This window comes from Mandrillus leucophaeus, unplaced genomic scaffold (assembly GCF_000951045.1).
Source record: "Mandrillus leucophaeus isolate KB7577 unplaced genomic scaffold, Mleu.le_1.0 Scaffold25, whole genome shotgun sequence".
In the NCBI taxonomy this organism is placed as follows: domain Eukaryota; kingdom Metazoa; phylum Chordata; class Mammalia; order Primates; family Cercopithecidae; genus Mandrillus; species Mandrillus leucophaeus.
In genome coordinates, this window is record NW_012102587.1 from 3,958,150 (window position 1) to 3,980,311 (window position 22,162).

At 43.3% G+C, this 22,162-nt stretch overlaps 1 protein-coding gene across 4 annotated transcripts in view; it reads left to right on the forward strand.

Moving 5' to 3' along the window:
* CLASP1 (cytoplasmic linker associated protein 1) overlaps positions 1-22,162 on the forward strand; it is a 333,527-nt gene that overhangs the window by 117,237 nt on the left and 194,128 nt on the right. For 3 of the 4 annotated variants that reach the window (XM_011983419.1, XM_011983418.1, XM_011983417.1), the window contains exons 3-6: positions 10,193-10,271; positions 11,770-11,873; positions 12,664-12,755; positions 14,627-14,702. The exons of the other annotated variant lie outside the window; for it this stretch is intronic. In XM_011983419.1, the coding sequence (XP_011838809.1) occupies positions 10,193-10,271; positions 11,770-11,873; positions 12,664-12,755; positions 14,627-14,702 (351 nt within the window). The remainder of the gene's footprint in view (positions 1-10,192; positions 10,272-11,769; positions 11,874-12,663; positions 12,756-14,626; positions 14,703-22,162) is intronic. 4 annotated transcript variants of the gene reach the window in all.

Here is a 22,162-nt window from a genome sequence, read left to right on the forward strand (position 1 = left end):
CTCCATCTCAGGATTACTGTGAGATTACTCAGATTCATGCAAAAATACCTTAAAACAATAAAATACGATATGAATGTGAGCACTGTTTTTACCTTAGACAATCCAGTCTTCTGAAGCTTAAGAAATGGCCTGTTTTTACCACCTGGTTTGTCCCTTATGGATGTTTTTTGGAGAAAAGGATTGAATATTCCTTTCTTTGCCAATGAGCAGACCTCATGTATCTGGAAAGAGAACTGTTCCATTTTGGGGCCTTTACAAGTGTTTTGGAAAGGCAGACACAAGGTCTAAGCCACTTGTTATAAACTTACAGGTCTGGTGGTCAGCATCACTCCCACTGCTCTAATTCTTAAAACTTAAAACTGTGAAGTGTGATAGAATGTGCACAAAACACAAAGACACAGTTTAAGAATGTATTTTAAAGCTAATAGCTGTTTAATTGATCTTCCGGACAAGAAATAGAACATTGCTTAGGACATCGCCACCAGGACTCTCCTAAGTAACCACTCTTCTGACTTTTATGGTAACTGCTTTCTGGCTTTTCTTTTTAGTTTTATTATCTAAATATGCACCTTAAGATTACAGTGTATGCCTTTTTTTTTTTTGTTTTTAAATGGAGTCTCACTCTGTTGCACAGGCTAGAGTGCAGTGGTGCGATCTTGGCTCACTGCAATCTCCGCCTTCCGGGTTCAAGTGATTCTCCTGCCTCAGCTTCCCAAGTAGCTGGGATTACAGGCACCTGCCACTATGCCCAGCTAATTTTTTGTATTTTTAGTAGAAACGGGGTTTCACCGTGTTGGTCAGGCTGGTCTTGTACTCCGACCTCTTGATTCACCCACCTCAGCCTTCCAAAGTGCTGGGATTACAGGTGTGAGCCACCGCGCCTGGCCATGTTTACTTGTTTTTTGAAAATTAATTATTTTTAGAAATGGGGTCTCACTATCTTGCCCATGCTGGACTTGAACTCCTGGGCTCCAGCGATCATCCAGCCTCAGCATCCCAAGTAGCTGGGACTCTAGACACCACCGTGTCCACTTTATTTGCTTGTTTTTGAACTTCATACAAATGTGGGTATGTTTGTTTCTGGCCGTTTGATTCATTCTTACAAGATTTTGTATTGCTGAGTGTAGCTATGATTCATTTATTTTCAATGTTTGTTGCATCTCTTAGTATGAAACCCACAACTTCAACATTCCACAGTGGATGGACTTATGAATTTCTAGTTTTTGGCTGTTGTGGTAGTACTGCTCTGAGCATTCTCGTGCATTTCACCTGTTATATGTATACCTGTGTTTCTGTTGGGCATATTCCTAGCAGCAGTATTGCTGCATATCTTCACATTTGTTAGCTAATGCCAAGGTGTTTTCTTCAGTGTTGATGATGCCAATTTACATTCCTGCTAGCATGTAGGAGGGTGTCTGTGGTCCCACATCCTTGTTAACCCTCAGTCTTGTGGGTCTTTTTCATTTTAGCCATTGTGAGTGTGCAGTAGTGTCTCCTTTAATTTGCATTTCCTTGATGACTAATGGAAATGGAACAGCTTTTCTTAGAATGATGACCGTTGGTATCTTTTGTGAAGTGCGTCTTCACATATTTTGCCCGTTTTTCTACTGGCTTGCTTACCATTTGCTTTGCAGAGCACCTTTATATATTCTGGAAACAAGCCTGTTGTTGCTGATTTGTTTGTAGTATCTTCTTCTAGTGTGACTTGACGTTCACTTTCTTCAGTGGTTTTGATATGCCAAAGTTCTTAATTCTGATTTGGTCCAGTCCATCAATCTTGTCCTTTATGGTTTGTGTTTATTGTGTCTTGGTGTTTTCCTCTGTCCTGGGATCATGAAGCTATTATGTTATTTTCTAAAAGGTGTATTGCTTTGCTTTCTGCACATTTATCTACTGTCAGGAATTCATTTTTGTGCAGGGTGTGAGATAGGAGTCACCTTCTTTTTAAATCCATGTAGATACTCAGTTGATCCAGGGGCATCGATTTAAAAAGTAGCCCTCTTGTCACTGCTCTGTAATGCCTACTTTGTCATAAAATTCCCCATAGGCCCGAGTCTGTTTCTTTATCCTCTCTGTTGGTGTATGTGTCTGTCAACTGACAGCACATTGTCTTAATTCCTATGATATTGTAATAAATCTTGATATCCACGGGGAGCAAGTTTTATCACCTTATTTTACCAAAAGAGTGCCTTGCCATTCATATTATCACATGTATTTTGGAATCAACTTGTTCTTAAAAAAAAATACATGTTTGTGTTTATTGGGGTTTTGAGTGGAATTTTATTGAATGTTTAGATCAATTTGGGAGAACTGAAAATTTCACAATACTGAGTATTCCAACCTATACTTTTATCTTTGTATTTATTTTAGCTATCTTAAAAAAATTTAAAAATTGTTACATAACTTTTTGGGCAGATATTTATTTTGGCTAGATTTATTCATAGGTGTTTATTTTTATGCAATTAAAAATAGAAACATTTTTGGCTTGTGAGAATAGAAATGTAATTTTTTTCATATATATTGGCTTTGTATTAGTCTTACAAAGCTTATTAATTTTATAATGCATCTTTAGATCTTTCAGTGTTTTTCTTTTTTTTTTTTTTTTTTCTGGAGACTGAGTCTCCCTCTGTCACCCCAGGCTGGAGTGCAGTGGCATGATCTTGGCTCACTGCAAACTCTGCCTCCTGGGTTCAAGCAGTTCTCTGCCTCAGCCTCCCGAGTAGCTAGGATTACAGGCGCCCGCTGCCATTCCCAGGTAATTTTTGTATTTTTAATAGAGATGGGGTTTCGCCATCTTGGCCAGGATAGTCTCAATCTCTTGACCTCGTGATCTGCCCTCCATGGCCTCCCAAAGTGCTGGGATTATAGGCATGAGCTACCGTGCCCGGCCCCTTCTAGATTTTGTTTTATGCAGTTATATTTTCCATTTAGAATGATAATTTTTTCTTTTTTTGCTAATTTTCATACTTTTATTTTTTTCTTGCCAAAATTAGTTTGCTAGGACTGCAGACACAATGTGGAACAGAAATTGTAGAGTGGATATTTTTATCGTGTTCCACTCTCAGAGAGAAAGCTTTCAGCACTTCATCATTAAGTGTGATGCTTTTTGTAGGTTTGAAAAAATATATCCTTTGTGAAGTTAAGGAAGAATCTTTCTCTTCCTAATCTGCTAAGAATTTTTAATCATGAATGCAGTGGATGTTAAATTTCTCAGATGCTTTGCATCTTTTGAGGTGATTAACATAATAAAGGGGAAAATCATGCTATTAATATGGCAAGTTATATGGAATGATTTATTGTTAAGCCAGTAGCACCAGGACAGTCACTAAAATTGAATTTAAAAGAATGGATAGCTTCTAAGATAAGGATTGAAAAGTTCTTTTAGTTTTTGTATGAGAATTATTTCACTTTCTAGGAAGGTGTATTTTACAGATCATAGAATTATAGGTTGGTGATTAGTAATTGTCTATTCACTTTGCTGATGCATTTCTTTATTGTTGGCAGTATTGGTCTTAATCTTTATCTTTTAAACAATGTAGCTAATGTATCTAGGTATGGATTTCTTTTTCCTTAGTGTACTGTGATACACTGGGCTTCTTGCATATGTGGCTTAATGTTTTTCTTCAGTTTTTGGAACATTTTCAGCCATTATCTCTTCAGGTATTGATATACTCTTTCTTTTTCTTTCTTTCCTTCTTCTTTCCTTCTCTCTTTCTTTCTCTTTCTTTTTCTTTCTCTTTTTTTTTCTTGGACACAGGATCTTGCTCTGTCACCCAGGCTGGAGTGCAGTGACAAGATCAGAGCTCACTGCAGCCTCAACCTCCTGGGCTCAAGCGATCCTCTCACCTCAGCGTTCCGAGTAGCTGGGACTACAGGCTTGTGCCACCAGGCCTGGCTAATTTTTGTATTTTTTTGTAGAGACAGGGTTTTGCCATGTTGCCCAGGCTGGTCTCAAACTCCTGGGCTCAAGTGATCTGCTCGCCTTGACCTCTCAAAGTGCCAGGATTACAGATGTGAGCCACTAGCCCGGCCTTTTATTCTTTTTGAAGGTGTAAAATTCAGTGGTTGATAGTACCTTCACAGAGTTGTACAACCCATCACCACTAATTTTAGAGCATTTTTATTGCCCCATAACACAAGCTTCATAACCATCAGCTATTGTTTAAATAGCTGTTTAAAAGTTATTTCTAATTGTAGTAAGATATACAGAACATAAAATTCACCATGCAACTAGTTTTGTGTACAATTCAGCGGCATTAAGTGCATTTGAATTGTGCAACCATCACCAACATCTATCTCCAGAATGTTTTTCTCTTGTAAAACTGAAACCCTGAAGCCGTTAAATAATAACTCCCGTTTCTCCCTTCCACAACCCCTGGCAGCCACCAGTCCACTTTCTGAATCAGTGACTTTGACTACTCTAGGTGCTTCATGTAAGTGGAACCAGACAACATTTGTCTTTGTGACTGGCCTACTTTACTCCACGTAAAGCCTTCAAGGTTCATCATGTTGTAGTGTTTCAGAAAAGGCCTAAAGTTCCATTGTACGGGCAGACTGGTAGACTCCATTTTGCATATCCATTCATCTGTCAGTCAACACTTGAGTCGTTTCCACCTTTTTACTGTTGTAGGTAATGATGCTGTGAACCTGGGTTTACAACTGTCTTTGGAAACTCTGCTTTTACTTCTTTTGGGTATAGGCCCAGAAGTAGAATTGCTGGAATCATATGGTAATACTATGTTTAATCTTTTTTGAGGAACTGCTGTAACCATTTTCCACAACAACTCTACCATTTTACACTTCACCAGCAGTGTTCAAGAGTTTCAGTTTCTCTACATCTTCACCAACACTATTTATGTATTATTTTTTTAAATACCATTCTGGGCTGGGTGCAGTGGCTCATGCCTGTAGTCCTGGCACTCTGGATGCCAACACAGGCAGATTGCTTGAGTCCAGAAGTTCAAGACCAGCTTGGGCAACGTGGCAAAACCCATCCTCTACAAAAATACAAAAAATTAGCTAGGTGTGGTGGCACGCGCCTGTAGTCCCAGCTACTGGGGAGGGGCGGGGTGCTGAGGCGGAGGATCCCTTGAAGCTGGGAGGTGGAGGTTGCAGTGAGCCGAAATCACGCAACTGTACTCCAGTCCTGGTGACAGAGTATGATCCTATCTCAAAAAAATAAATAAAATAAAATAAAAATAAAATTCTAATGAATGTCAGCCATTGCTTTATACCTATTGTGTCATTTCTTTTTTTGAATTCCATTTAAACTTAACATTTTCTCTCTATTCTCTCTTCCCTGTTCTTTTGAATTTTCCATCTTTTTGCCTTTCTTTACTTTATTCTGGATTTTTTCTGCAGACTTAGTTTCCTGTTTAGTTCTCTTCATGTATTTACAGTGCACTTAGGAAAAAGAGCCCATTCGTTGAGTATTTAACTTTCTCTTGTATTATTTGTTTAATCTGTGTAACTTTAAAAGTTGTCATTTCTCTACCCAAAACTTTAATCATGTGTCTTAGACATAATAAGGCTTGTTATTTAATTTAATTTATTTATTTATTGAGATGAGGTGTCTCTGTCGCCTAGGCTGGAGTGCGGTGGCACGATCTCCACTTGCTGCAACTTCCGCCTCCCAGGCTCAAGTGATCCTCCCACCTCAGCCTCCCAGGCAGAGCGGCTGGGACCACAGGCGCCCGCCACCACGCCCAGCTAGTTTTTGTATTTTTTCGTAGAGATGGCATTTCGCCATGTTGCCCAGGCTAGTCTCCAACTCCTGAGCTCAGACAATCCGCCTGCCTCGGCCTCCCAAAGTTCTGGGATTATAGGTGTGAGACACCACACCCCGCCTGACTTGTTATTTTGAAGTCTGTTTGTAATTATTCTCCTATCCAGGCATCCAGAGTTCAGGTTGGTCTTTGTTTCTGCTAGTTTTCATTTATTTTGTCCTGTGTGCCTGGTTATCTTTGGTTGTGTTTCACATGTTCTCTTTGAAAAATTGTTACAGGAATAGGCCAGGCGCAGTGGCTCACGCCAGTAATCCCAGCACTTTGGGAGCCGAGGCAGGCAGATCGCTTGAGGTCAGGAGTTCGAGACTAGTCTGGCCAATGTGATAAAACCCCATGTCTACTAAAAATACAGAAATTAGCTGGGCTGATAACACATCCCAGCTACTTGGGAGGCTGAAGCATGAGAATCTCTTGAACTCAGGAGGCAGAGGTTGCAGTGAGCAGAGATCGCACCATTGCACTCCAGCCTGGGCGACACAGCGAGACTCCATCTCAAAAAAACAAACAACAACAGCAACAAAAGAAAAATTGTTACGGGAATAAACCAAGGACTAGATTATTAAGATGATGTTTTCTTTATCCAGAAATGATATGTGTTTTTATCTGCTAAGGGCTTTTGGACACAAATAGTCTAAACTCACTTTAATCTGATGTCAGGGATTAGAATTTTTTTCCGGGCCACCCAGATGCTTGGAAACTGGGCTGCAGTCCCTGTGAAGGCTGTTTTATTTCCAACTCACTCTCCTCCTAAAGTCTAGCCATTTGGGTTTCCAGCACACGTGGTGGGGGTTAACTAGGCCACCAACTTTGGAGGGCTTTGGAATGTAACCTTTGCCCTCCTAGATGACCCACAAGGTTATTAAAGTGATTCTCTGCACCCTTTCCCAGTATATACATGGCCCCAGGGCAAAGAGAACCAGCTGTTGCGGGCTCATGTCTGTGGAGTTTAGTTGTCTGTGTTTCTTGACCTGGAAGTTCTTCTGTGCCTTCTTAGTTCTCTGATGCTGCAGATGTTCTTTTATATCCAGCATTCTTAGTTGTGCTCGGCAGGAGTATTGGTCCCAGTGACCTGGTCAGCCCTCTTCTCTCTTTTACAAAAGGGTCTTTTAAAGGATTTTAGGATAAAGAAGATGTTGGACCTTGAGAGCTCATCTATTCCAGTCTCCTTCACATCAATACAGTAGGGTTTATCAATCACCTACCTTGTACCCAGCGCTGTGCTATTTATTATGGGAATTCTGAGGAAATGCCAGATGGTAGTGTTCCTTACATTCAAGGAGTGTAGCTGGGGAAACAAGCACAAACGTAGATAATTAAGTAAAATGTCGGAGGCAGTGCTCAAGGGTCACGCAGAGCTAATGGTGTTGGAAGAAAAAAATTACAAAAAATTTAAAGATTTTGAATGACTTTTATTTGTGATTTTAGAATCAGGTAACACCTCATTTCCATGAAAGAGAATTGTGTATTCCATTGAGCCATGGAGAAGAAGTTGGTTTTATAGACCTAAGGGCTGAAGAAAGCAGAAACAGGAAAAAAAAGAAAGTACCCTTACCACGTGCCAGGCACAGTTTACATACACACTTTATTTAATCCTCACAACAACCCACGAGGTAGCTGTTACTATTGTCTCTGTTTTACAGATGAGGAGGTTTAGGCACAAAGAGGTTTTTACAGTTAATTATCAGAGTGGTCTTCTGGGCAAGGACTTTTTCATGTATCCCTTTCTTCAGTAGGGAAATGGAAGCCCAGGAGAAGGGCTGTGAAAGTACCTGGAACTGCCTTTTGTCCTCCTGGCTGGCGCCCTGGACCTCTCCTGTTCTGTTTCTCTGGGGACTCAGGTGCATCTACTCACTCAGTCTTCTTTGGGAGTTCCCACGCTCCCCAGTTCATCTAGGCAAGGCATTGAAACTTGACTGTCCGGGGCCTCGCGAGGCCTTCTCTGCTCAGACCTACCAAGTAAACTGCCGTCCTGGAAAAGCTGATGTCAGCCTTCCCCCAAATAAACAACAGTCCTCTTCACCTTAGCCTTGAGCGATGTATGAAGGGATGTTTCTGTCATGAATAATACCCCTACTCGCAACCAGTAATGCAGCTGTGCAGATAAGCTTAAGATTTCACCAGACAAAAGCTAAATAACTCACTTCCATGATGGGCTGTTCTTTTTTAAAAATAAACTACTTTTTTACAGACAAATTGCAAAGGTAATATCGTCTCATTGTAATATCTAACATTAGTGTGGTTTATGACAATCAATGAACCAGTATCGATGTATTATTATTAACTAGATTTCGTGCTTTATTCATATTTCCTTAGTTTCTACCTAAGGAAAAATGTCATCTTTGTGTTTCAGACTCTCTTCCAGGATACCTTATTACATTTAGTTGTTATGTTTCCCTCGGCTCCTGTTGCCGAGACAGGTTCTCAGAGTTCTCGTTTTTGATGATCTTGACTGTTTTGAGGGGTACTGGTCAGGTGTTTTGTAGGATGCTCCTCTATCGGAATTTCTCTGATGTTTTCCTCATGCTTAGACTGGGCTTAAGGGTTTTGGGAAGGACTATCACAAAGGCAAAATGCCGTTTTCATGACATCATACCAAGTGTACTTGATGTTGACCTCCACTGTCTGGCTGAGGTTGCATCTGTCAGTTTTCTCCTCTGGATAGTCACTCCCCCACTTCATACTGTACTCTTTGGAAGGAAGTCATAGTGTGAAACCTAATCCTTTTTAGCTCGAAAGTAGAGTCATTATTTTAAAGTGTTTATACCATTATTATATTATTAAAAGAAAAATCTGTTTATAAATTGTTCTCTCTATAAAAGTTTTAAAAATTGTTTTCTTCAATATTGTCAAGTAGCCAGTTTCTTGCAAGAACATTTTATACATTGTGGGGATTATTGGGCCAATTTGGATTCCTTCAAGTTTTGAAGCAGTGGATTTCAAAGCTGAATAGAAAAGTCTGCAGTTTTTGCTTTTATCAGCCGCCAGACGCAGGCACAGGCTGCATGCAAGAAATCCTAACTGTTGCCCCGTCCTGTTTGGTTGTTGTGTGAACACTGGGCAGTGCTCGGCTTTGTGTTGGAAGCGTGTTTAATGAAGTCTCACAGTGCAAAACTGCTTCCTACAGAGCAAGGGTTTACTCTGGCTATTGGACCATTCCACAGAAAGCTCACTATTTAACTTTTTTTTTTTTTTTTTTTTGATACCGAGTCTCGCTCTGTCGCCAGGCTATTGCAACCTTCGCCTCCCAAGTTCAAGCGATTCTCCAGCCTCAGCCTCCCGAGTAGCGGGGACTACAGGCGTGCGCCAGCAGGCCCGGCTAATTTTGTATTTTTAGTAGAGAAGGGGTTTCACCATGTTGGCCAGGATGGTCTCGATCTCCTGACCTCGTAATCCGCCCGCTTCGGTCTCCCAAAGTGCTGGGATTCCATTTTATGTGGTACAAAGGCCTACTGAAACTTCGCCTCCTATTGAAACTTGATCTAGACTACTAGGCTGGCTCAGCGTAAAGCTGGAGTTACATGACAGTCGAAGTAGATGACCGGGGTAAAGTTACGTGGAAACTCTCCCCGTTTGCATGGCAAAAACTGAAAGAGTTTTGGTGAGAAAGTGAAATCACGTATATTGTGCACCACCTACTGGTTTAACGCACAATTACAAGAGTTTAACTTATTTGCAATTTGTTATTTTTTGAACTCACAAGTCTGGGAAAAGCGGTTTTTCATTTTTCCAAAAATTGCACCAAGGTAAAGCAAAGCTTTAGTTGATGCGGGTGTGTTGTTTAGGCGTTAGCAGTACTGCCCTCACTATGCGCTCATTGGACAGTAGCGCAACCCCAAGAAAAGGATGGTTGCGGTAGAGGTTGCGTGCGCTGCAAGCAGGAAGCGCCAATACCTGATTGGGTTGTGGTGATTAATTTGTGAGTCCCGCCCTAGTCGGTCTGGTAGCTAGCTTACCTCCAGCCTCCACGGCTTTCGACGACACCACCAATTCTTTGTTTTCTGAGGCTCCTGAAGGGTCGCAAAAGCGGCGGCTCGGTTTTACCCAGAAGACCGCGCGTCGGCCGCTCGAAAATTTGCATACGCTTTCTCGCCGGGGCGGGGCTGGAGGGGGCGGGGCCACGGCGCTCTCTTGAACTCCACGGGCGGCTAACCTGGGTTTGGCTACGCTGTACTGCCTTTTATTTCGTTTCTCCTCACCGAGTATTTTCCATTATAGCTGTACACAGCTCTTTTTGTGGAAAATCATCCTTCCTCGTGCTAATCTCTTTGGTCCTCCAGTCGGCATGCGCGCTCTGGACTCTCGGACTGCGTCTGGGCCAGAAATGTCGAGGCGTCCCCGGAGCGGGTGGGCGGGAGCGCTGCCCCGCAGGCCGGCCGCTAACGGGCTCCCGGTGTTTCCCGCTGCAGGTGGTTCTGCTGGGCATGGACATCCTGTCCGCCCTGGTGACCCGGCTGCAGGATCGGTTCAAGGCGCAGATCGGCACAGGTGAGCTGCGGCACTTGTGGAGCGGACCCGGCCCCTTCAGACCCCCAGCCTTCCCTCGGTCTCCCGGCTTCTCCACTTAGCTGCCTCCAAACCCTCCCGGCCGCCACCCTGCCTCCCCTCCAGCTCCCTCGGCCTCCCTTCCGCTCCTGCCAGTCAGTCAGTCCCCGCCCTCCCCCGCAGCCCCCGCAGCCCCCGTAGCCCCCGCAGCCCCGGCCGGCCGCCCCGCTGCCTTCCCTTCCCGCTGGGCTTCCTGGCCTCTGGCCCTTCCCCTTCCCCATACCTTGTACTGGCTTCACTGTGTTCTCATACGGAAATTAGTAATACCTGTTCTAATATGAAATATTAGTGTCATTTTTATTTCTTATGCTAAATTAGCTGTCACCCTTTGTGCCAACCAAGTCATATTTGACCCTGACCGCGGTCCCCTTTAATGAGAGGCGGTTTTCTTTGAGAAATCCTGTAAAACCAAGCCAGTTGTATTTTTTTTCCCCAGATGACTATGGTTGGCATTACTATTTTCACCTTGATTGTAAATGTCATTACAAGTGTATAGTAAACGTTCACCGTTATTCTGAAGGAAAAACGATGTGTCAGCAAAATGGAACAAACCCCACAGATTTCATAGATTTAAATACCTCTAAATTCCTGACCTCCGGTGTTTCATGGGGGCGGTATAAACACGAAGCAGCTCTATGCAACCATTTCCTTATGGAATTTCTCTATTTTACATTGGTATACATGTATTGTTTTCTGTTAAGTTTCTGACCAATATGCTCTTTCTGAAAAGGTCGTGAGCTATTTTCCCATTCTAGCACCGACTGTTTACAAATTTTTTTTAAAAAAACCTTTACTTTTAGAAATTTGATATTTTAATAGGGTTCCATTTTCCTCCTAAATTAGCTGAATTATTCAGGGATAGCTCTTGTTATAGAGGTTTGCAAGCTCTTAAAATAAGCTGATCTCTGGTTTATAGGTGCACTTGGAGCACTGGTGGGAGGGTCCACACTGGGTAGGTGGGGGAAGATGGAGAGCTGGGCTCTGTCTCATGTGTGTTTGGGTGTGATGTAAAACTAAAAATACACAATGTTGAGGAAATGTAAGATTATTCATAAGTGCCTACCCCTTCCACCCCCAAACACATATGCTGGAGCCCCTCTCCTTGTCTTTTACCTAAATTTTCCTTTCTATTGACTCCTCCTATCAAGGTCTTCAATTTTTATCAGCTTACAAATACGTTTGGAACTGGCTGGAGGAACGTGGGGTAAGGAGGAAGACAAATAGTATATCTTTCCATGCAAAGGATTTTGCAGACTCTTTTGGTGACTCTCATGGATTTCAGCAAGGAGAGTAGAGCTGTGAGCAAAGATGAGTGGTTTTAGGAGGAGATACATCATTTGGGTCAGGGGTTTGTCTTCCCACGTAATTGAAATAGCAGTACTTGGTGACCGCAGACCCCCAAATAGGGTTTCATTTGATCAGTTTCCGTTTTGATTTTCAGTGCTGCCAAGTCTAATAGACAGACTAGGAGATGCTAAAGACTCTGTGAGGGAGCAGGACCAAACTCTGCTGCTAAAGATCATGGATCAAGCTGCTAATCCCCAGGTAGGGGCAAGAGATGTGTTTTGAGGTCAGCTGGCCAGTGCGCATGCAGTTGCGAGGGTGTGTGTGTGTGCTTGCACAAACGGTGTGACTCCATAGACTTAAGCTGATGTATTACAGATAAAAATTTTCACAGCATTCAATCTGTTTACTCATGCAAGATAGTTAAATAAATAAGTCACAAAAGTATGAGATGAATAGTGGATTTAACATGGGGGTATTGAATAAATTAGTGAATCTAATATACTTAGTTTTAATCCATTAGACCCTTCAGCTCATTTATGTAACCGACTCTCCAGTTGTCTGAAAAGAGGAAGCCGTGGTGTCTGGGAGTCAGGAGGCCTGGCTGGAGCCCTGGCCCCTGTCTTCTGGTTAATTGGGGCTGCTGGGATGGACCGAAACAGCCTTGCCTTCCCAACTTCCACTGTCCTTTATTGGGGGGTGATGAGAAAAAGCAGAGGGCAGTGTGAGTGTGTGATCTTTGGCAACTCACTGGCTCTTTTGACCTGGCTTTCCTCACCCATAAAATGAGGACAGTTGTACCTCCCTTTTAGGGTTCTTGGGAGAATTAAATGCTTGTGTAAATGAATGTGTTTCAAAAATTATAATTTAGTATACTTGGTAACATGATAGATGTCATCATTTTCCAGTATGCTCTTGAGAGGATTAAATGTGTTGGTAGAGGATGGGACTAATTTGGCACCCGTTAAGAGGCTTGCCTTCTGTTGCTCCCTGACTAAGTGACAGCTGCAGCAGTCTTCTCCTTTCCTCACCTGTTCTTTGTCATCTACAGTACGTATGGGACAGAATGCTCGGAGGCTTCAAACACAAGAATTTCCGTACTCGAGAAGGCATCTGTCTCTGCCTTATAGCAACACTCAATGCGTAAGTCTGGGATGAGCCTGACATTTTTACCTGGCTGAATTTTTTTTAACTTTTTACTTAGAAATAATTACAGATTTACAGGAAGTTGCAAAGAAGTGTAGTATGAGGTCTCACACCCCCTTTACCCACCCTTGCCCAGTGTTAGCACCTTGAATAACTATAGTACAGCATCAGTCCCAGAACATTGAGATTGATACAATCCCTAGAACTTGTGCAAGCCTCTCAGGTAAACACATGTGCATTTGTGTGTATATGTAACTGTACAGTCACTGCAGGGCTCCCTCATGCTGCCATGTGTAGCTACATCCTGACCCCTGGCAACAGTCAATCTGTTTGAATTTGCACGAATCTGCTCTCCCTGCCTATGATTGTGTCATTTCAAGAGTGTTATGTAAATGGAATTATACAGTATGTAACCTTTTGAGTTTTATCTTTTTTTCACTCTGCATGATACCCTTGAGGTTACACATCACATTGATAGTTCATTTTATTGCTAAATAGAATTCCTTGGTATAGATGTATCACAGCTGGTTAAACTATTCACCTGTTGAGGAACATTTGGGTGATTTCCAGTTTTTGGCTTTTATAAATGAAGCTGCTGTGAACATGCATGTACAAGTTTCTACACAAATGTAAGTTTCCATGTCTCTTGGATCAGTGCCCAAGAGTACACTTGCTGGGTCATTTGGTAAGTTCATTTTTAGTTTAAAAGGTACTGCCAGTTTTTTCCCCAGAGTTGTCCACACTGTTTTACGTTCCTACCAGCAACGTCCGAATGATCTGGTTTCTACATACCCTTGCTAGCCATTGGATGTTGTCACTTTTTTATTTTAGCCATTTTTATATGTGTGTAGTAATACCTCATTGTGGTTTTAATTTGTATTTATCTAATGGCTGTTGATGGTGAACATTTTTTTCATGTACTTATTTTTAGGAGAGGCTTTTTTAAAATTATAAATTTCAAGACTTTTTTCTGGTTATGAAAATAATACTGTATATATCATAAAAATTTACACAAGGAAAAAATAAAGATTACTGTAATTCTGTTACCTTCAGATAATCATTTTATCCTAACCTGTAAAGTTATGTTATTTTTAAAAACAAAATTGAGATTGTAATGTTTATATTACTTGTACATTTTTTCCATCTTAATATGTTAGCTTTTTCAGTGCCATTAAATTTGGCCATAAGTAGCTGAAGCTTTAAAAACAAAAACAAAAACAAAAAAAACCCTCTAGCCTTTGATCACAGTAGCTCCAGTTCTAGGAATTTATGGTAAGGTAGTAGGCAGATTAACCAAGAGATTTTTATTCACAAAGGCCATTTGTCATGGCAGGGATGGTGATGGTGAAAATTGTAACTCAAATGTGCCCCAGTAGGGTAGTACTTGGCTCAGATGTGCCCCAGTAGGCAGATGCTCTGATTTGATTGCAGTCTTTTCATCCAGCGGTATTGCCTGACTGTCTACCGTAGCAGAGGGCTCTGCCACAGCACATGGGAGAGTTAAACAAAGTCCCTCCAGTGACTCGTAGTTGGCTTACAGTGACAGAACAGTACTGCAGAGGCAGCACCTGTGAGGCAAGCGGGACCGGGGGTGCTCTGGCCCAGCCTTAAAGGGGTAGGGCCGGATTGGCCAGAGCCCTGAGGGACAGGAGGAAGACTCATCTGGGAGAAGCCACCCTAGGTTTTGAACTCTGTGCAAAGGGGCCATCGGACACATTTACTTTGGAGCCAGTGTGGATGGGATGGAGAGAGACTTGGTATGAGGTGGTGATGGGGATTGGGGAGACACAGGAAGGGCAGGTGTGGGCAGACAGGCGTCTGTCTTTCTTCAGTTCTCACTAACAAGAAAGCACTCCTTTTGTTTTCAGCTCTGGAGCGCAGACTTTAACACTAAGCAAGATTGTGCCACATATATGCAACTTACTTGGAGATCCAAACAGCCAGGTGAGTGAGAAGGAAAACCCGCGGGGGAGGTCATTGCTTACAGACTGTTGAGATGCATTCTGGTGCTCTGTGTATACCCAATAGGTGGGTGGGACTGGAGTCCTAATCTTCATAGAACAATGATGATTTTTTAAGAGATCCAGTACCCATTAGCATTTATAAAATATTTATACATTTAAATATATAAAATAAGTTTGCGTTTAAGTTTAAAATTGGTAAATGTGGTGGCCACTCTGCGCTCTTCCATACACAGGGCTGAGAAATCAACTCCTAGAAACTGATGTTTTCCAGACCAGCCTCCAGGATAAGATGTCTGGCCACCACCTCTGCAGCCAAAAGGGGTGGTGCTGGGGGTGGTGGTGCAGAATCTGCTGAGGTGGGGGAGAATGATTGGAAGAGGGTCTGAGGGGACTTTTCTGAGGTGATGGGAATGTTTTACATTTTGCTTTGTGGGGGTGGCTCCACTGTGTATATCATTGTGGAAACTCCTTGAACAGGAGTTTTTAGGCAGATTTTACCTAAATTAACGAAAAGTACCACTTCTTTAGTGTGAGGGTAGGAGAGGAGCTGGCTGTCTCACCTGTGAGTTACCAGGCAATTCAAAAGTTGTACAAGTCTGGACTGGAGAAGTAGCATTGAACTCTCCTCCCAGTTCAATGCTATTTCTCAACCAGAGTCATTTTTATTATGTCATCTCATACAAACTGATAGGAATGATACTTCATTAGAAGAAGGGACAGAAAGTGGAACAGTAATTTACAAGGTAAATATATATGGGCAGTGGCCTCTCTGTGAAATCTTGGTTGATAATTGCTAAGTTACCCTCCCAGGAGGCTGTATCAGGCTGGCCTTCCACCCAGCCTCCCTTGGCCTCTAGCTCCCCTGAGTCTGCACCCCTCCCCTCCTGCTCTCCAGGCCCTTTCCTTACCTTGCTCTTAGTTCCAGCAGCAGGTGTCTCTCCCTTCTCTTTGGCTGTTGTGCTGCTCCTTCCACTCCAGCCTCTCCCCTCCTCACTGCCTGTCGTCTGCTGTCTCCCTGCTTGCTTATTCCACTCATGCCGTTTTTCAGCCTTTGTTGAAAATATATAGCATTAGGCTGGGCATGCGGTGGCTCATGTCTGTAATCCCAGCACTTCAGGAGGCCAAGGTGGGTGGATCACTTGAGGCCAGGAGTTTGAGACCAGCCAGGCCAACATGGTGAAACCCCATCTCTACTAAAAATACAAAAATTAACCAGGCCTGATGGCATTCACATGTAATCCCAGCTACTTGAGAGACTGAAGCACAAGAATCACATGAACCTGGGAGGCAGAGTTTACAGTGAGCCAAGATCATGCCACTGCATTCCAGCCTGGGCAACCCAGCAAGACTTTGTCTAAAAAAAACAAAAAAAAAGAAAAGGAAAATACATGGCATTGGAAAGAAATGCTTAGGATTTTTTTTCTTCTTCTAAGAAAGAAAAAGGCGAAGTCTCGCTCTGTCATCCAGGCTGGAGTGCAGTGGCGTGATCTTGACTCACTGCAAGCTCCACCTCCCGAGTTTACGCCATTCTCCTGCCTCAGCCTCGCGAGTAGCTGGGACTACAGGCACCTGCCACCACGCCCGGCTAATTTTTTGTATTTTTAGTAGATACGGGGTTTCACCATGTTAGCCAGGATGGTCTCGATCTCCTGACCTCTTGATCCACCCACCTTGGCCTCTCAGCGTGCTGGGATTACAGGCGTGAGCCACCACACCCGGCTAGACATTTTTATTTACTTAATCATACTTTATATTCAACGTTAATTTAAAAATAAATGGAACTATTTTTTAAAAAGATTCTAAATTACCAAATAGATTATTGTTTTGTACCCTTTCCCCTTTGGGTTTTGTTTCTGTTTTTGTTTTCCGTGGGAAAAATCCTTTGTAGAGGCGGCACTCTGGGGGTGTGGCTGCTGCCACGTGGAGTGCTCTAGCAGAACAGAAAAGCCAACTTGCTGAGGTGATTCTATCCTCTTTCAGTTGCTGACTTTGGCCAGACAGGTGATGTGAATGTTCACACTGCCTGTGGAGATCTTAGAACCTGGGGTGGGTGGTGCGGGGCTGGCTCCTCTAAATGCACTTCCGCGGTGGAGGCAGTATAAAAACACAGGCCAGACCTACACCGTCCAGAACGACAGCAAGGGACGTTGTCTAGAATCCGGTTTGGGGAGGGAAGCACTGTATGGCTGTGCACCACACTGCCGTCCATCCCACAGGGTCCCCTCACTAACCCCTGTTTCCCCTTCTTCCTCTTTTTCTTCCACGTATATTTAGCGAGAGCTCGTGCTGTGGGCCTGCCTTGTCTGTCTGGATCCTTGGGCTTTTTGGGGAAGGGGATGGAGATTACTAGCTTAATTTTGCTTCTGAGACCCAGATTTTGCTTCTGTGACTGAGGTGGACCACATCCTCTAGAGGAAAGTGAAGGAAATGCCTCGTTGTCCTAGTGCTCTTCACTGATGTATAACCTCAGTATTTCCCTGCCCAAAAGATCATGCATTCGGTGTAGATTTTAAGAGACATTGGGAGTGGAACGTAAGCACATTTAATATTTTGAATGGGTCCATTCTCATCCTTGACGCTATTCAGGTGAGCCTCGGAGAGTGCCTTACTCTTCACAGGGTTTCCTTGTCCCTGAAGTTCTCTGCTAGAGGAGGCCTCACTTAAAGGTTCCCTAAAGCTTCGGTAGAAAGGAGACAGGTAGGGCCTAGTCTGCTTTTGTGTTGGGCTACTCTCTGATACTATTTTTTTCCTTTAGATCTAGAGTTAACTTGTAAGTTCTTTAGGGATTTTAACAAGATTTCCTTTATTTTAGAAGTACACAGATTAAATTTCAAACGATCAGCACAATCCCACATTCTCAAAATGCTGATTCAGTTGTTTAAGAATTTAAGATAATGTTGAGTCTTTAACAGTTTGACATACTGTTCTGAAGTTGCCAAAAGGCAGAGTATGTTAAATATTAATACTTGAGCTACCTGACGCAATGTAAGACACCTAGGTTAAAGGCATAGATCCCTGCTTTGTATGTAATAGCTGACCTTGGGGTCATTTGGATCTTGAACCTCAGTTTCCCCTTTAAAGTGGAGGCAGTGGTAAGTGCCCCACCCCTCAATCCTTATGAGAGTCCTTGCAGTGAATGTTCTTAGGTGCTGGTGTGACCTGTTGGTCCAAGTAGAAGACTCTCAGAAGGCCAAGTTACTCAGTAGTCTCCTCCTCATCTGAGATGGCCATTTTCATTTGCAGAAGTCATGCACCTACCATGTGCCAGTGGGTTTCTGAGAAACTTAGGTGTATAGTGCTTTAAATATATGAAAAGCCTTAATTGTAGGATAGCCTTAGTGTCTTGAGATGTATTTGTGATACTGACATAGCCATACTTACCCCAAACATTGGCAGCCCTGGAGTAGACTGTGCACATACTGCCACGTACCAGACACTAGTTCACTACCACAGATCAGGTGCTCCTGACTGATTGTGGGTAATAGTAATAATACAACTGAAAAACAAAAGTAGTACGTTTAAATGGATCACATCTTACTGCTGTATAAATCACAAATAGATCGTATAATTTTAAAAAAAATTTATGAAGAAACAGAGATAGTTTTTAAAAATAAGATAGAAAATGTGAGACTTGTTTAAAATGTTTCATTAAGTCAAAAATTCAAGTTAGCACTTCTTGCCTAGTGTCTTTAATGGCAGTTATACTGTTTGCGCCAGGAAGCCCTAGGCTTTGGCCAGGAGTTTGGAACCTATAGTGGTTTTGTGGGTTGAGTTCTAGGCCTGTGTGTCTGCTTTTGAGAAAATTCTTATTATTTGTTTTGTTTTTTCATTTCCCCCACCTCATCCGTAAAATGAGATTGTTACTCTATGGGCAGCTTTCAGTATTCTGTAGTAGACAGGATTTACGGCTAGAGTATTCCAAACTGAGACTCTGAAAATAATCTATATATTCACATGTGCCTTAGGAATGGTTTGTCCGCACATATATTTGCACACATAGACACGCACATACACAGACATACAGTCAATCCATATCTCTCTTCTGCCAGGAAGTTCTGCCATCCACCTCCCCGATACTAACCAAGTTAATTATTCCTGCTTCTGGGGTTCTTGTGTAGCTTGCATGTGCTTTTGCTGTTGCCTTTATTTTAATTTTTTCATTAACCTTTCCTACTAGTTTCTGATCCTCTAGATTTAGGATTATAACTTGTTCCTCTTTGCAGTTCCCAATGCCCCATAATTATTTGAATAACTTTCCTTTATTTGCCAAGTCTCAGACCAGAGGGGACACTGTTGTATCAGCGTTGTCTCTGCCCTCAGGCGCCTGATCTAGTGGTCAGCCTCCAGCTCTTCATTTCCATACAGCCAGTGTGTGGAGAATCCTCTCAGCTCTTTGGGCAGTGGCTAACAGAGGCTGGATTTGGTGTTTAAAATTAACTCGGCAAGTATTCGTTTCCTTAGTGGTCTGAGTGCAGTGACTCAGAGCAGGGAAGCCTTTCAGAGGGGGCCACAGGTGCACAGAGTGTGTGGGCTAGGATGCTTTTGGTTACAAGTGACTGAAAGCCCAACTGAGAATCATTAGAGCAGTGGGGAAATGTGTCATTCTGCATGATGACGGGTCCTGACATAGGAAGTTTCCGGGATCTGCCAATAGCTCGGAGCCGGAGTCTCAGGCATCTCAGGCTGTGTGTGTTGCCCCCTGGAGCTCTTAGCACAGGCACAGCACAGGTACAGCTGCTGTACGCATGCACAGTTGGCCTGGCAGAGGGGAGGCGCTTCCTGAGCTCCTCTTCTGTTTTCAACTTTCATATTGAAAGGTTCAAACATACACATAAGTAGTGATAGTGCCATAAAGCGTCCCCATGTGCCATCAGCTCATTTGACAAGGCCAGTTCAGTTTTGCCTTTTTTCCCTCCTGCATCCCATTATTTTGAAGCAAAAGTTGGATTATTTTGAAGCAAATCTTAGGCCACATTTATTTAACTCTTAAATATTTTAAAAGATAGACTTTTTTTTCCTTCAAAAACATAACCTTAAATAACATTGTCACCTCGTATGCCCCAAGAATCAGCAGTTCTCTCCTATTGTCAAACACCCAGCCAGTGTTCACTTTTCCCTGAATGTCTTTTTCCAAGAGCAGAGAAATGTTTTCCAGAAGCTTTCCTACAGACTCCCGTCATGTCTCATTGTTGGAGAGTTGTGTTCCATGCTCCTGTGTGACCCAGCTGCTGGGAAGGGATTAGAATTATGTGACGGCCATACACTAAGCCTGTCCCTCCTGAGCTGAGAGAAGCTCTTCTTCCCGGAGGTGTGGATTTCAGTACAAAGTCTGTGCTTGTTGATGAGGACAGGGCAGTGGCTGTAACAGAGGCAGCCGGTGGTCCAAGGCATCCTGACACTAGGAATTCCCTTGACTAGATAAGAAAAGCCTGAGTTCTGCCTGAAAACTTTTGATTTCATCTTCACAGCACCTCACCTCCCTTTTTGCAGGCAGGCTGGCAGAGGGTGGCATCCAGTGGGCCTCCCCATGCTGACTGCTGGCCCTCTTGTTGAATTAGGTCACGTTTTCAAAGCCTAAAACATCTTGAAACATATGATGACCATTGCTCATTCCGTGCCCTCTCCAGCTAGACAGAGCTCAGGAGGAGGGAGGAGCACCTCTGCTGCCGGCTGGCCAGAGCTCCCATGTGGCCCGTCACAGTTGTAGCCTGGGAGCTGGGGTGAGCTCTTGGGCCGGGCTGAGCTCTTGGGCCCAGCTGTGTGGGGTGCTGGGGTACCCATGCTCCAAGGCACTGGCTGTGGGGCTGTGCTGGGTTCTGGGAGGACAGGGTGGGTTTAGGGTCTCATCAGTTTATAGACTGCTTCCCTGTCCCGCACCCTAGGGCGGAAGCCTGCCTTTGAGTTTTTTCCTTTGCAGGAAGCCCTTATTTTGGCATCTGCATTAAGGTGCAGTGTGCTGGTAAGAATGTTGGCTTGCCCCAGAGAGGTAGGATTTTGGACCCCAGCCTGCCATTCCTGCTCTGTGGGCTGTGGGCAGGTGACTAACCTTGCCAGCCTCTACACCCTCCTCTGTGCAGTGACTATGAGGAAGGAAGGAACAACATGGTCAGACGTTGGAGACCTTAGATTCTGTAAAGCACGCATATGAGACCTGGCAGAGCATGCTGCCTGTATGGGGCTCTTGTCTTTTTGCGGTCTTCATGGCCTGACACGTTGCGGTGCCTTTCTGGGGTGAGCCTGAGGGCTCAGCAGGGAGAGGCAGTGCGAGACCAGTGAGAGCCTGTGTAGAAGCGAATAGCCGCATTGTCCTTCAGTCTCGGCTGAATGGCTTTTATTTAAACCTCTTCTCTGTTAGAGTGTCCTACTTTGCAGTACCGAAGAATATCTGTTCATCTGCGGTTCTTCAGTAAAGAATAGTTTAGACCCCTAAATGCTATCTGACCCTGTAACTTTCTAGGTCTAAGGAACAATTATTTTAAAGGATAAAGATGTTGGTTTAAAAGATGTAGATAACACTAGCCAATGTGTTGACTTCTTTATAGGTACAAACTGTAGGCCACAAACTGCTGGCGTAAAGCTGGTTTCAGCCTGTAGATGTGTGGGTGTGTGTATGCTTGTGCCTGCAGAGTGTTTTAATTTTATATTTTGAATTCAAATGATTTTCTATTTGGGAGATTTATATTTTTAACTTGTCTTGAAAGAACAGAAGGTCTGGTACAGCTGTGCTTCGATTCCTCTGTGGCCGGGTGGTGCCGGCCCGTCTGCCTGAACCTCTGCACCTTATCCCTGTCTGTCCCTGCCTCCAGGGTTTCCTGCCAGTGCCATTCGTCACCCTGCACTCAGCCTGCTGCAGTCATTCACTCCTCATGTCACTGCCTGGCCTGTGTAGGCGTTTCAGTTCATTTTCACCTAGTAGGCCTTCAAATATTTGTTGAATGAAACTGTTATTTCTTCCAGTCCTCAGAGCAATCCTCAATTTACAAAGGAAGAAATTGAGACCAAAGAAGTTCTAGTGTTTTGTCTAAGGTTACACAGCTCCCTAAATGGCCAAGTAGGTCCGTAAGTCTACTTATTAATAATTCACTCTAAAGCTAGTAATTTTTCCAGTAAATCTCTTAAACGTTTATGGCCCAGACTTTCTAAGTAGCTGACTGGGTATTGATTGTTCTTTAAAGAGATCACCCATTGAGATTTGCTCTGAGCAGATGTGTTATCCCTAGAAAATAAGCAGTGGCGATACACTTTAATAATAATATTCAAGTTGTAGTAGCATTGACTACTTCTGTAATATGTGCATTTTTCTTTTTTTGTTTTTTTTTTGAGACAGCATCTTGCTCTGTCACCCAGGCTGGAGTGAAGTGATGTGATCTTGGCTCACTGCAATCTCCACCTCCTGGGTTCAAGCGTTTCTTGTGCCTCAGCCTCACAAGTAGCTGGGAC